The 14926-nt window shown below is 35.3% G+C and overlaps 1 protein-coding gene across 1 annotated transcript in view; it reads right to left on the bottom strand.

Moving 5' to 3' along the window:
• Positions 1-1246: 1246 nt before the first annotated feature.
• The window catches only part of KHDRBS2 (KH RNA binding domain containing, signal transduction associated 2), a 503504-nt gene continuing 489824 nt past the window's right edge, over positions 1247-14926 (bottom strand). The window contains exon 9 of the mRNA XM_059701296.1: positions 1247-2305. Coding sequence (XP_059557279.1) covers positions 2208-2305 — 98 coding nt within the window. The 3' untranslated portion in view covers positions 1247-2207. The remainder of the gene's footprint in view (positions 2306-14926) is intronic.

Genomic DNA, 14926 nt, shown 5'->3' with positions numbered 1-14926 from the left:
TGACAACCATCTAAACCTTTTCAGTTATTCACCAAGTGGCATTTGGTGTTGCAGTTCAGTTGCCACAGCTTCATGTTGGTAAAGACGGTCTATTTCAGAGATGATAAAAATTAAGCTTACCTCTACTTTTCTTAGCCCATCACTTCTGCTATTCAATTATATGCTCTTTGCTTGTGGGTACCTGAAATAGTGAGAAAGAATAAAAAAAGAAAATTAAATATAACTCAATAGCATTTTGTGAAAGGCAAATATTTACAATTTTAATTGATGACAGACACACACTTCATAAGACTATTAGCATGCAACTCCAGCTGCAAAAACCGAACAGCAATATGCCTAAGCTGGTTAGCAGCAAAAAAGTAAACCAATCACATCGACAAAAGCCACCATAAACAAAAAAACTGTATTTAAAAGATTAACAGTTTTGGCATTCATCCCTACCATCAAGTCTTTTACTTTCTTTTTTTTTGTTTTCCATCAAAATTTAGCTTACGTTTGATGTTAGCAAGAGTTGCATTACTATTATTATTAATTTTAGTTCTGTTTATTACCTTGAGGGTTATATATTGTAAAATAATTTTGGTGCCTCTAGTTAATGTTAATTAGTTGTTTTAATAACCTATAGACCTATTTGTTATGTTTTTGTAGGTTTACTTTTTTAACTATCAGGAACTTAATAACTGAGAATATTTAACATTACTGTTACATAGGCAAAATTACAGAGTTACTATTAGTGTTACCTGTTTAACGTTTAGTCATCCTTTGAGTCCTGCGACATATTTCCTTAATAATCATCAGCCATCAAGTCTGATAGTCTCAAAAGAAATATCAGCCCTCTAAACTGCCTTCAAGGGCGGTGATATTTAGCACTGAAAATTACAAATAAAGTTTTTGAGGTTGAATAGCAACAACTGGCCAGTGACACTGATGATTTGTTTGTCAAAACAAATTGTTATAAACTACGCAAATGAAGTCCACGCACTCCTTTGAGTGAAAACAATAAAGTGAATCTACGCAATGCTTACATGTTGGATGGGATATTTAATGTGCGGGGAAACTCAAAGGTTGAAGAACTAGGCATTTAGACAGTGGTAAGTGGTAATCTTACCTCTTTATACTCCATTACTCTTTCTCACGAGAGACATGCTAATGCAAACAAGTCAATCAGAATTTGTGTTTAGCAAGATAAAGCTTAGAGGATAGTTTAAAATCCATTTATTATTCTAAATCCATTTTTCTCCATTAACAAGTTATACATTAGTGTTTACTAACCATGATTCATGTAACAGTTTAGTTTGTTAACTTTTAAATTATTTAACAACCATAAGTTATTAATACATTTTTTTAAGTATTACACAAATATCTTAAAACAGGCTTGGGTTCATTTTTGTAATTTTTAAATAGAAAACATTTTAGGCATCTCTTGAAGAAGAAATAAAGCAGACATTTAAAGCTAGAAAACAAGTAATTCCAAATTTAGTTTTTACAAAAGTTTTCAGCTTTATTGACAAATTATGGCAAACATATTTGACAAATTGTGGTTTCCTATTTAGAGAAGCTTACACATGGAACTTTATGTGTTTTTTTTTCTTTTTTAACAAATACAGGTTAAAACACTGAACAAATTCAGTTAGCTACATACATACAGTAGCTGCTTGTTTTCAACCCCATTAAAACAGCATTTAAAATTAAATTTACAAACTTAATATCGAACATCTTCATCTAACTAACAGATATTAAAAGACAGGTTAAAACATCTTATCTACAACTTTATTAGCAGCTACTTCAAAAATCATGTTACAGTCTTTTAGCAACCCTAAACAAAGTTTTTGCTAGTTGATTGAGACTCAAAATCTGTCAACAGATTCATGCTCTTTCTAAAAAAAGAAAAAAGAAAGAAAAAAAATAAAAGAAAAAAGAAAAAAATTACACACAACAATGAAAAACAACCAAGAGAATATCATCCTACTGAATGGTTTGTAGAGAATGCTTGCCAGTGTCTCTTTCAGTCCATTTTAAAAATTAATACTAGTGTCAATGTCACACCAACAGTATAGAGGAAATACAAGAAATATATGGGAGTAATCATAAAGGAGTTATCCCTAGAATAGGAAAAAAAAAGGACTATTACTTGTCTTGTTGCTGTTTATGTGGAGACCAGAGGCTATGCATTGTCTCTGAGGTGAGGTCACGGGTGAGGAGGACCTTCAATATCTACCATAGGGGTGCTCCCTGTATCCCCCTCTGGCTGACCTTGCCGGTGGTGCCTTCAGGCTGGAGCGGGTCGTGGCCCATTCTTCTGGGGCTATGAACAAGAGAAAAACAGTAACATTCACGTGGCTTCACAGGTATCAAAAATGTTTAAGACACAATAGTCAACCCGAGAAGAGAGAGTGCAAGATCTCAGCATCGACAGCTCAAGCCTTACTACATGTTCCACATAGTGCGTTAATCCAAAAAGGATATATATTTTGAAATGCAGTCATTTGGAATTAAACTTGCAGGGCATTTTTCAACAGGAGAAAGTTGAAGTTCTTCAGTAACTTCACATTTATTGTATTAAGTTTCCATACCACAAAGTAGAAAGAGAAATATCATATTTAATCCTTTATAAAGACTCCTAAAAGAAATCAGGTTTAGAAAACTGGTGGTTCTTAGGCCTCAGTTAACTTGAGAATCACCTGGGAGGTTAAAACGAAGCAAAACAAAACAAAGCAAAACCAAAAATGACTAATGTATCCCTTACCAAATGACTAGAAAACTCTATAGGGTGGGACCAGGGTTTGGTATTTTTTTCAAATGCTTCTTTAGATCATTTTTATAGGCCTGGGTTAAGATCCATAGTGCAAAACTGTTCTAGGCAAAGTCAGTCAGAAATAAGCAGGCTATGGAGAAGAGTAAATTTTGAGCAAATTTGGTAAAGAAAAAAATATCATCTTAGTTTTTCCAAATAAAGAAGTTAGAAAATAAAGAGGTATTAATACTCTAGGAAAACTCATCATTTACTGGTTCATCAGACTTTCAGGAACTGCAACATTTTGGAACCTAGCCAACACATAAAAAACAAGCAACTAAGCTTTTGAGTATTGTGGAAAATAGTGTTTGTAATGTTTATGGCCCCCAAAAATAAATATGACTCCATCAGAGGGTCAAGGACTTAATATTGGGTTTGTGGTGACTTATGTGATGCCAGAAACTAAGTTATCTGGGTCTTTTGAACAGAATTCAGTTTTTGAGTAGAGAGCAGACTTGATGCATGGGGCTATGTTGGGAGGAAGTATGTCCATAAGAAAAAGGATTACTTGAAAGAGATCGTTGACATTGATGGCTGATACAAAAGATGGTGGTAATGGCAATATCACCTGGAAAATCACTGCAGGCTGAGACCAACTGATGGGGTATATGCCCCCAGATAGTTCAAGTACCCTGAGAATATCTCTAGCAAAAACAGTAAGAAAAATGTAACTTACACTCGCTATACGAGCATGGGATAACGATCGACAATACAGAAAAATGATCAAAAGTGTATCAGTGTAGCAATAAATAGCATTTAAATAGGTAAACACTGGGTTTCTAAATATATCCTTCACCAGGAAATCTTTATTACAAATGATATCTGATGATAAATGAAACATTATGTCTTTCACTATTTAAGATTCATGCTTATGTTTATTTCAATATGTGACAGGGAGTAAAATAGAAGTGAGGACCTAATATGAGAAACGTTACCCTTACTCAGAACACAGACCACCTAGATCAGGCAAACTGTGGCCTGTGAGCAAAATCTGGTCAGCTGCCTATTTTCACAAATCAAGTTTTACTGGAACACAGGCATGATTATTTACTAACGTGGTCTAAGGTTGGCTTCACTCTCCAAAGACAGAGTTGAGTGAATATGATGTAGGCCATACTGCCTGCAAAGCCTAAATTAGCTACAGTTTGGGCTCTTACAGAAAAGGTTTACAGCCCCTGTTCTGGATCCTGTTGCCTTTTTTGGTGGAAGGTTGTGGGTGTTGGTCTTTCAGCTGTGATTTCCTGAGGGAGGACTTGACTTCAAGCTGCCAGAATTTCTCAACAGAGACATTTCAGAGAAGAATTTTATGTGTGTACTTGACTGGAATTAAATAAAACTTTCTTTGATGTACTAGAATGGAAAATGAATTTTTGCTTACAAGGTCAAAAGTGCCTTCTTAGCTTTATGAAATAAAAGTTTTATACTTTGTATATGAATAACCAATACTATGTCCTCTAGTGGTAAAATCGTCCCTATTTTATTATTATTTTTAACAAAGGGGATGTACCACTTTTTGCTTCTTTTGTTCTAGAGTGTTAGAGATCCCAAGGTTGCAGTCTATAGGGTTTAGGAGCGGAGATAAGATAGGTTTTAGGTTTTCCCAGGTTATGGAAGTTCTGGATCCTTTTTCAGATGCTCTATGTTCCTGGTAGGTTCTGCAAAATAGTGAAACAACCTTGAGCAGAGTGACAGCAATACCAGCCACATCCACCCCCAGATCTGTCAGAACTTGTAAACTGGCATCATCTTGGGGATTTGCCGCAGAACATGTTTAACATGAACTAACTGACTTGGCTTTACTTGACTTTATCTAAAGCTCTAGACAGCTAATTGGTGGGCTAAAATCTTACACTTTTCAACTGTTGACCAAGATTGAAATGAGAAGTGTCCCTGTTCACAGCTATATCCCAAGTGCATGGAAAATATACAGTGCCTAATAGGGCTTGAATGCAATGAAGATTACATGAATGAATGATTAACTTTAGGAACTAAGGCAGAAAGAGCTTCCAATGACAACTTTGAAAACAGGAACAACTAAGCGGAAGAAATTCAGCATGAATTTTAAAAGCTCTATAACTAGAAATCTTAGCTATGAGTTGAAGTGAGGCTTCTTAACTCAAGGGTTAATTAGCTGTGTACCAAAAGTATTCACTACTGGATGCAGTGAAACAATCACAGTGGAATCCCATTATAAAACGGTGTAAAAACATTATGTTTCATTGCACAAAAGTGTGCTCTTCTATAGTTTTCTTTATGCAAATTAACACTATGCTCTTTCCTCCTTGAAAAGGCTAGGAAGAGGGGAAATAGTCTACTGAAATTATAACCAGATAGTCAGCCAAATGAATTTTTACCCAGGCAAAGTGAGTTTTAGATTTTCTGAGATTCCTTACCATTAGTAGAGGAAATCAAGGATTTATTTCACTTAGTTCAGGTCTTGGGTTCACTGTTTACATGTTCTCAACAATAATAGTGAATTGAGATCAGGAAAATATTTCTATTCCAATTTCCGTGGTCTATATTTTTTCTAATATCATGGTTTTATACACAATATAGACACCCATATTATCCTATAGTGATACCAGCCAGCTTGTCTCAGTGAAATGTATGGTATGTGATCTGTACTGGATGTTTTTCCTTTGTCATCATGTAGTGTGTCATTGAACCTTATATGGCCTGCCAGCCCCCTCACTGCTCACCAGAAACTCTTGGATTTCTTCACTGTACAGGGTGGGGCAAAAGTAGGTTTACAGTTGTTTGTATAGAAAATAATACAATATTAATAAATAATAATACAAGAATAAACTCTCTATTCTCACAACTGTAAACCTACTTTTGGCCCACCCTATAAGTATTAGAGATATAAATGATTCTTAGAAATCAAAAGGAATTTTAACTTGAGTCTACTATGGAATGCTGCACATGGGAAAAATCCACACACAGGAAAAGAAAACTTATTATAAGGTTCTCATAGTGGGAATTCTCTAAAATTTGAAGTTATAAAGGACTAGGAATGCACTTAAAATCTGTCTTCTTTGGGTTCTCCTATTCAGCAGATGAGGTGGATTTAAAATATTTTAGGGCTTCTTGCAAATTTTGGAGTCCTGGCCAATTGTATGTATTCCCATGACATATTCTAGGATGTCAGTTAAAAGAAAAATCATTGAAGACAATGAAATTTAGAGATAATATTTCTTTGTCCTCCTGGAAAACAAGGAAGTAAATGCTCTCAATATCAGGATCATTGTCAGATGAGAAGCACTGACTATGCATGTAAATCAAGCAAATAAGTAAGTTATTACTTCGAGAAGGTGAAAAATAACTGTCTGCAAAGTTTAAATTACTGGAATGGTTTACAGAATTGTGGATCTGGAAATAGCAAATTAGGATATGAGAAATGGAGCTTAAGTGCCTTGATCAAATTCCCACCATTTCTAGACTTCCTAATTCAGGTTTTAATGTACAATTTGTATGTGAAATAAGAAGGAAAGGGGACAAAGAAAGCATTCATAAAATAAACTTTTTCTTTCTTCTTTATGAAGGATCTCCTATATGCCAGTCATTGTACTTAGCCCAGCATAAGAGGATACTTTAAGGAGCCTCAAGGAGATCACAGGACAAAGCTAACATGAAATTTAATAGATTACAACACAATTATAATTGATACAGTGGGGCCTTGACTTACGAGTTTAATTCGTTCAGAGACCGAGCTCATTAAGGAGCTCGTTAACTCAAATTACTCTATCAACTCAATGCAAAAAATTGGCCGAGAGACAGCTGGTATCTCAAAAAACTCGTTAGTCCGGACACTCGTAAGTCAAGGCCCCACTGTATTTGAAGAAAATGCTGGGGAAAGTCTAGAGAAGGGAACTACTAACTTCCATCATTCAATGGAACTTGGACTGAAATCTAGCATTTATTAATCTCAGAGAAGTAATTTTCTGAGCAAATATGAATTTAGATGCTTTTTAAACTAAGATTACTTTCTTTTAAAAAAAAATTTTTTTTATTGATTTTAGAGAGGAAGAAGAGAGAGAGGAAACATTGATGTGTGAGAGAGAGACGGATCTGCTGCCTCCTGCAGTTCCCCTACTGGGGATCAAGCCCACAACCTGGGCATGTGCCCTGGCCAGGAATGGAACCGGCCACCCTTTGGTGCATGGGGATGACTCAACCAACTGAGCCACACTGGCCAGGACAAGAATTCACTTTCTTTAAATACTTTCTGTATTAATTATTTTGTGTCCTCTGGCCTTGTTTTTTTTTTAAAACAGAATTATAAGATCTATGAGAAAAGAGACTAATTGTAAAGGTGGCAGACGTGTGGTAAGAACACCATCAATATTTGTAAGGTACACATAAATGCTATTACTAAATAGGAGTTTTAAAATCAATTATGCAAAATAAGTAAAACAGGACTCTTATTCAGAAACACATTATTAGCAATTATAGTGTTACATATATTTGAAATATAGCAATATTTCTTTTAAAAATTACTCCATCTCTGGTTCTATAACTCACTCTGATTTCTTTTACCCAGTTGAGTCAAGTTTTATAGAATACCATAGAGTGCATCTCCATTACATGCTAATAAGCACCACTGAGGAGCATTTTCTTTTGATAAAGAGGTGCAAATTACTCAGGTAACTCTTCTGGTGCATTAAATGTTACTCTGGTGACTTAAAAAGTGTCTGCCCTCAAGTACTCTGCTATCAGCAGAATCCGGCCTATTAAGAGGTGTCCATTTCTCAAAGTGTCCTCATTCCTGCTATGGGACCAGGTACTTTGGGGAGCATGCAGAATTGGAAAGGAAAATCTGGATGGTTTTTAACATTGCAAAACTATATTCTCTGATTGCTCCAGAGATAGTATAAATGTTGAAGTTAGTAGGGGGAAAATCAAGTATAGGAACAAGGAGCCATTTTAGGAAAAGTTTGCATTATTTAAGTACCTGCAAAGTAAACTTTTAATGCTTATCTTTCTGAAAGTAGGTTTAAAATGCCACCTTCTGAGTAAATTAACTTTTAAAGATCATTTCAGAAAGGATGTAGGAATCATGGTGATTCCTGAGAGCACAGCTCTGTGTTCACACTTTGCTAGACCAACATAGCTAGTTGTTTATATTTCTGAGACATGAAAAATAATCCAAAAAAACCCCTTTAAAACACGCATGCTGTTTATTTTTGGTGCATTATAAAGCAATATGCAAAAACCACAAGTAAAGTAGGAAGCCTAAGTTAAACTCTAGAACAGTGGTTCTCAACCTTGGCTGCACATTAGAATCACCTGGGAATCTTTTTAAAATCCTGATTTCTGGGCCTCATCCTCCGGAAAGTCTGTTTCTTTGTTATTGGGTGGGGCCACAACATTAGTAACAAAGAAACAGAATCTCCGGAGGATGAGGCCCAGAAATCAGGATTTTAAAAAGATTCCCAGGTGATTTTAATGTGCAGCCAAGGTTGAGAACCACTGCTCTAGTACTACTGGCTGCCAGTATTTTGGTTTGTCAGTCATTAAAGAGCATTACAACAAGGCTGATGAAAATTCACACTGACTCTAAGCCAGTGAGACCAGTTGGTTGGTCTCAGTTAAGTTTCTGAACTTTCTGAAGAATATAATTCTTTGTGAAAACATATTTCAAATATATACTTGTTGTTTTATGGTTATTTATTCCCAAAGAAAATATGTTACTCAGATATTTTATTGTTGTTGTAATTCATATAATATCTGTTTTCTTTATGTAATTTTAAACTATCTATCCTATTAAAAATAAAGATATTACCATCACACCTTCTAAAGGTGAAGCGCAGTGTTAGGCATTTTATGTATATTATCAGCAAATACAAGTTTCCTGCAAGATACGTGCTAATGTTGCCTTCCTTTTTAAGATGAGGAAACTATAACTCAGAATTTTCTTAAAAATGTTTTTATTGATTTCAGAGAGAGGAAGGGAGAGAGAGAGAGAAAAAAATATCAATGACAGAAAATCATCTATTGGCTGCCTCCTGCATGCCCCCACTGGAAATCAAGCCTGAAAACTGGGCATGTGCCCTGACCAGGATCAAACCATGACCTCCTGGTTCATAGGTCAACTGAGCCACACACTGGCTAGTCTATAACTCAGAATTTTTATCTGTAACTGTCTTACCATCTTTCCACCACCCCTTTCATCCAAAAGAATTCCTGACTGCCCCTTCTTCACCCTTTCCTTTCCTTTCCTAAAAATAGGACTTAATTTTATTTCACTCCCTGTGGTTTATATACTAATTGGTGATTTCAACAATTAATTAGCTAAATGAGTGAGATTGTAGCTTTAATGTTGTTAACAAGAATGTGGGCTGCATGAATTGAATTTGTTAAGGTGCAAATCTAGGTGTTCATTCACTCAAAGTGAATGGTAGAATTATCTGCTCTGCTCTGAGCATTTAAAAATATTAATGGTTCAACTATTTCATCCGCACAATTTGTATGGCCACTATTTATAATCATTGAGTTTATTGTTTTAAGATGCAGATGGTAAAAGGGAAAAATACTGAAGGAAAAATATATGACCACCATCTGTTTTCACAGATGAACATAATGAATTATGTTCCAAGAAGAGTTAACTTAAGTGCACCTTCAGTTAATGCTCTCAGGAAATTCAATCAGTCTGTGGAAAGCATTTACAGCCTTTATCACTATTTCAAATTTTTAATTAGATATATCCCGTTAAAAAAAAGTAACACTTGAGATAATCCACTTTGAGAATAATAAAGGACTAGATCTTTCTAAACATTCTTTCTCAACTATAGAATCTTGTGCACATGGCAGACACCTGGTAATTGTTTATTGAATACATTAATCATATTTAAGCAGCTTACATTTCTAGTCTGTACCCACAAAGGAAGCCCCAGGCTTCCCTCAGATGGATTCCTCGCTCGCAGTGGGAGTCCCAAGAGTCTTGCCTCCAGGGCTGCATTTGGATTCCAGTTCAGCCTCTTCTTTGTTGAAAGACCCCTATGCGAGGCTCTTATTCTAAGTTCTGATGACACATTTTAATTGTTGCAAAACAGTCTGAGCTGCTGACATGCATATCGAACTGCCCGTCAGACATCTCTTCAGGTGTCTCAAAGTCAACTTTTTGAAACTAAACTTACCTTTTTCTCCATACTGCCTAATACTCTTCTCAAGTTTATCATTGGCAAATGATGCAAACCATTATTATATTCACCCAGAAAGCTAGCTACCTAGTTAATTTTTGTGTCTTCCATGACTTTATCCATGCTATAGCATATAGATATATAAAATTAATATTGCATATATTTTATAGTTATAATATACCACACAATATGAAATATTTATATTTTAAACTACAAAATAGATAACATATTATATAATAAATGATATGTAATATAAATATATAATTATAAAATACACTGAGTGGCCAGATTATTATGACCACCTGATGTTTGTAGGCAAATTAGCTATAATTTTGCACTGAAGTTGCTAGAGGGCCAGACCATTATAAACTTCTGAATAGCACAACATACCTAAGTATTGTTGCTGATCAGGTTCATCCTATCATGTTGATGGCGTATCCCAATGGAGATGGCTTCTTCCAACAAGACAATGCGCCATGCCACGGTGCTTGTATTGTGCAGGAGTGGTTTCAAGAACATGAGGGAGACTTTACCTTGCCTAGGTGGTCCCCACAATCACCAGATCTCAATCCAATTGAGCATTTGTGGGACAAAGTTAAAAGAGCCATCAGGCAGCTGGTTCCACAACCATCAAATCTCACAGAACTGAACAGTGCTATTCATCAGGCATGGTGTCAGATTCCTCGCATCACCTTTCAACATTTTGTGGAGTCAATGCCAAGAAGAATCGCCACAGTATTGAAGGCAAAAGGTGGCCCAATGAAGTACTGATGGGGTGGTCATAATAATTTGGCTGATCATAATAATCTGGCCACTCAGTGTATAAAACATTGTATATTAATTACTATTATATATTTAATTAATTGATATCATATATATGTTTTATATATATTCCATACTGTGTATATGTGTTTATGCGTGTATGTTTGTATGTATGTGTAGGTATATATACTCTCTGCTCTTCTCTACCTTTGAGGTAGAGGTACATTACCAAGTACAATTGATTAGGCCTGTTCAATTGCTCTTATAGCACATTCAAGATCAAACCCAAATCCCTTAGCAAGAAATTCCATGCTAGGCCTAGCTTGAGCTGACCCTGATTTCATTCTAGATAATAGGAGTTGATGACTACAATGATCTCTTAAAGTATAAGTATTCTATCATATTCATTGAAAAAATTATTGGGTCTGGAAATACAGGAGTGTTGTTGGTAAAGTTAAAATTTTAAAATATATTTCTCAAAAGGAAAGTCATCTTATTTTTGCAAAGAAATAGACTCAGAGTCAATTTGGAGATGGAACCAGGAGAACAAACCCATTTAAGATTTTAGATACCCATTAAATTTTGGCAAATGCATGATTCCACTTTACTTAATGTATTGAAAAAAATTTTACTTTCCTTAACAATTAGTAAATGCTTATGGATTAGCTTTTTTGATTCATCTTAAGAAAGATAATGATTTCTGGTAGGGATCTTATAAACTAGAAATGGGCTGGGTTTTTTGGAACTTTTGAAGAAAACCCTCTCTTGCTATTGAGGATGTTGTCCTAAATACTAAAATTCTATTCAAGAGCAGCCACATCCTTTTCATCTTTGAAGAAGTCTTTATATGAAATTCCTAAGTGGCTTTTGAAAGTAGATGTTTCCATTTGGTCATTTTAACCATGAAATAAATAAATAACAACTAACTCCAAAGTTCAAACTTTACATAAACAACAAATATAAATGTTTAAAATGTGCTACATATTGAAAATATGAATGTGTAACTTCAAGATGACAGTTGATAAATATATGAATAATCTATTATGAGGAAAATTATTAAAATTTTTGAGGGTAAAGTTCTGAAATACACCCATGGACTAACTAATTGATGCTTGGTATTTCTCTATTAACTTTACTTTGGTTTAGTGTAATGTGGGTTTGTAGCCATGGCTTGAATTTTTAACCTAGGAATTAAACCCAGTTTCTTTTTTAAGTTTTGGTATGGAAATCTCAGAGCCATTTTTCTTAACCCATCTCCATTTATTTACTCACCCTTGTTTAATACCACCAAGTTTACTTCATGCATATACCTAATTTCCAGATCATAGTATGGTCTACAATTTTATCTTTAGTGTTAAGCCTAGGTTGTTTGAATTACTGCTGTTTCTGATTACGAACTCCAGGAGGGTAAAAAAAATTGCACAAAGAATGGCATTCCAAGTAGTTTAGCTTTCAGTGGGTGATTTTTATTAGCTTCCTAGGCAAGGCTACCATGATTTGGAATGTTAAAAATCACTGTAAGAGAAATATGTTGTGATTAGTATAAGATTCCTTCCCTTTGGTCATAGTGGTGGTATTTTTAAATTGCTTACTCAGTTTTAATCCCTACCTTACACATTTTACAGATTATTATATTTAATAATAAACTGACTCAATTTGTACCATTTAATTTCTAATTACCATGTATTAATGACTGACATATGTACTTAAAATTTAAGTTTATATTTTATTCTTGACTCTGCTATATAATATCTTGAAGCTGTTAAGTAATGCAGGCCAGTAGTTCTCAAATTTAAATAAATATCTATCTTCTTAGACTGGAATTAAGATCTCATCTCAGTAAAAAGGAGAAAGAGATGCCAGCTAGAGAAGGGATTTCCAAAATGGAAGGTACAGAAAAAAATAGTGAATAATAATTGGATACAACATAGAAGCTTGTCTGCTTGATTTAAAAACTACTTTTATTATTGTCAAATAAAATCCAGAATCAATGAAAAGCCTACAGAATTCAGCCACTGACTTTATGAGAAATAATGGAAGAAGGAATAAAAATGGTGATATAAAATAATAATTCTCTTCTCCAAGAATTCCATTAATGTCTTTAATTCACTGGAGAAGGCAGGCTTGATGACAAAGCTTCACAGATGAAGAGAATGCATTTGTAGTTATTTGATTGTCTTACTCTCCCTAAGTCCCTCCTTTCTATGTTTGAGAACAGAAATGAACCCAGTGTATTCTCAGACCAACACATGGGAGGTAGAAAAAAATCAGGCTTTAAGCTCACAGAAATGTTAAATTGGCAGTTTGACTAGCTCTAAATCTCTGGGATTTTGTCCCAAACTGCCTATATGTCACCTTTCCTAGGTCGGTGCTCTCATCTTACCACCTGTGTCCCAAAATATTTTGGCTAGCCTTTGTCCCTGTCTACTGTGAGTTGACTTCTAAACCCTAGAATTTCTTGGAGCAACTGGATCCATGGTAGATCCCTCTGACCACACCTGATAGTTGATGCAAATGAGATGACTCAGGATGGGGGCTGGTCCTGCCAGAAAGACCAACCATGAGATTAGGGGGTGGGCTTTGACCATGTGATATCAACCCAACCTGGGGAGGGGAGGAGAGGGGGATAGATATTGAGATGGTTCAGTCAATCATCCCTACACAATGAAACTGTAAAAACATTCCGAACACCGACGCTTAAATGAGTTTCCCTGGTTGGCAATACATTGTTGTTAAACATCAGACTGCCTGGAGAATAATGCAGGCCTGAAAATTTCAAAAGCTTCACGTTTGGGACTCTCCAGACCTTGCCTTTTGTGTCTCTCCCTTTGCCTGGTTCTGCTTTCTATCCTTTTGCTATAATGAGACTATGATTTGTAGTATAGCGCTTTACTTAGTTACATGAGTCGTTCTGGCAAATTATCAGACCTGATGGGGTAGTAGGAACTGCCAAATTTGTAGGCAGCTGGTGAGAAGGAAGGGTGGCCTGGGGTCTCCCAGACTGTGATTGGTTGTGACGTGAAAGGCAGTTTCGTGCAGACATGTGCCCTTAACTTATGAAACACCCCCTCACCCAGTCTCTTGTTTGCTCTCCCCATTCTTCTCAGCAGCCCGAATCTTAGTTCTTTGCCCATGATGGGACCTATCTCTGACAGAACTTCCAAATGCCAAAAGCCTCCTGGGCTATCTGTCTATTGGCTGCTCCTGCCCTCCACTGAGCATGAAGAGCCTTCTGAGATCTTTCTCCAGAGAGACTGACCTATCTAGTCTAGGTTTTGTTTTGTTTTTTACTGGCATATCTTGTTACCAACTGAGCTAAAGTTTTGACAAGTTACCAGTTTGGTTATGTAAGTCATTTGTTTAATACAAAAACACACTGATTATAAATCATCAATAATAATAGTTATATTTTCAGCTGGCGTAGTTTCAGCAGTCCCTATTGAGTCATTCAATAAATAATGACATATATGATAAATGAAGTGTATTATATTTATTTCAAACAATGTTTCTTTTTAAAAATCCATGACCTCTTTCAGTAAACACAAAATCTCCTCAAACTCTGGAAATTATGTGAAGACTTCCTAAGGAGGCATATCTCCTGGGTATATACTTTCATAGCTGGTGTATTTCCAAGAGGGCAAGACAGTGATTTCCTAGCTTTGTATTTTGTATTCTGTACTTTGTGTTTTAAAACCAGTTCCTTCTTTCAACATTCTAAATATAAATCTATACCATGTTGAATATACTTTTTGTACATTATTTGTTCACCCCAAGATTCTGACAATAGATCTCTCAACTCTCCCCTCCCCCTCAGTTAAAATGATTGTACCATGAACTCAGCAGGAGAGAAAGTGATAAAAATAAACATTCCTGTGGCTAGTTTTATTGTCTCAACATGAGAGTTGTTAGATGCATGTGGACTCTAATTTTTTTTGTGGACTTTGTATCCGTTGGGCACATTTTAGACAAAGTCAAGTCTGAGATTTAACTGTCCAACACACAATTGTTCAAAAAGGGACTAAATTCTATTTCCATTACCTCACTGTATAGTTTTTTTTAAATGTTAACTTAAAATGCCAGGTTCTAGGCCATTTTGTTTACTTACAAAATACCAAATTTTCTAAAAGTGGTCTGCATATAACTTAAGTATGACCTCCAATAATGCAAATGAATGGCACATTCATATTAAGTTCATAGGCTATTTTTCATCCGGCTCCCATGCATGCATCTA

Source organism: Myotis daubentonii, chromosome 6 (genome assembly GCF_963259705.1).
Source record: "Myotis daubentonii chromosome 6, mMyoDau2.1, whole genome shotgun sequence".
NCBI classification, from domain to species: Eukaryota; Metazoa; Chordata; class Mammalia; order Chiroptera; family Vespertilionidae; genus Myotis; species Myotis daubentonii.
Note: the sequence above shows the minus strand (reverse complement) of the source record. Positions and strands in the feature narration are given on the sequence as shown.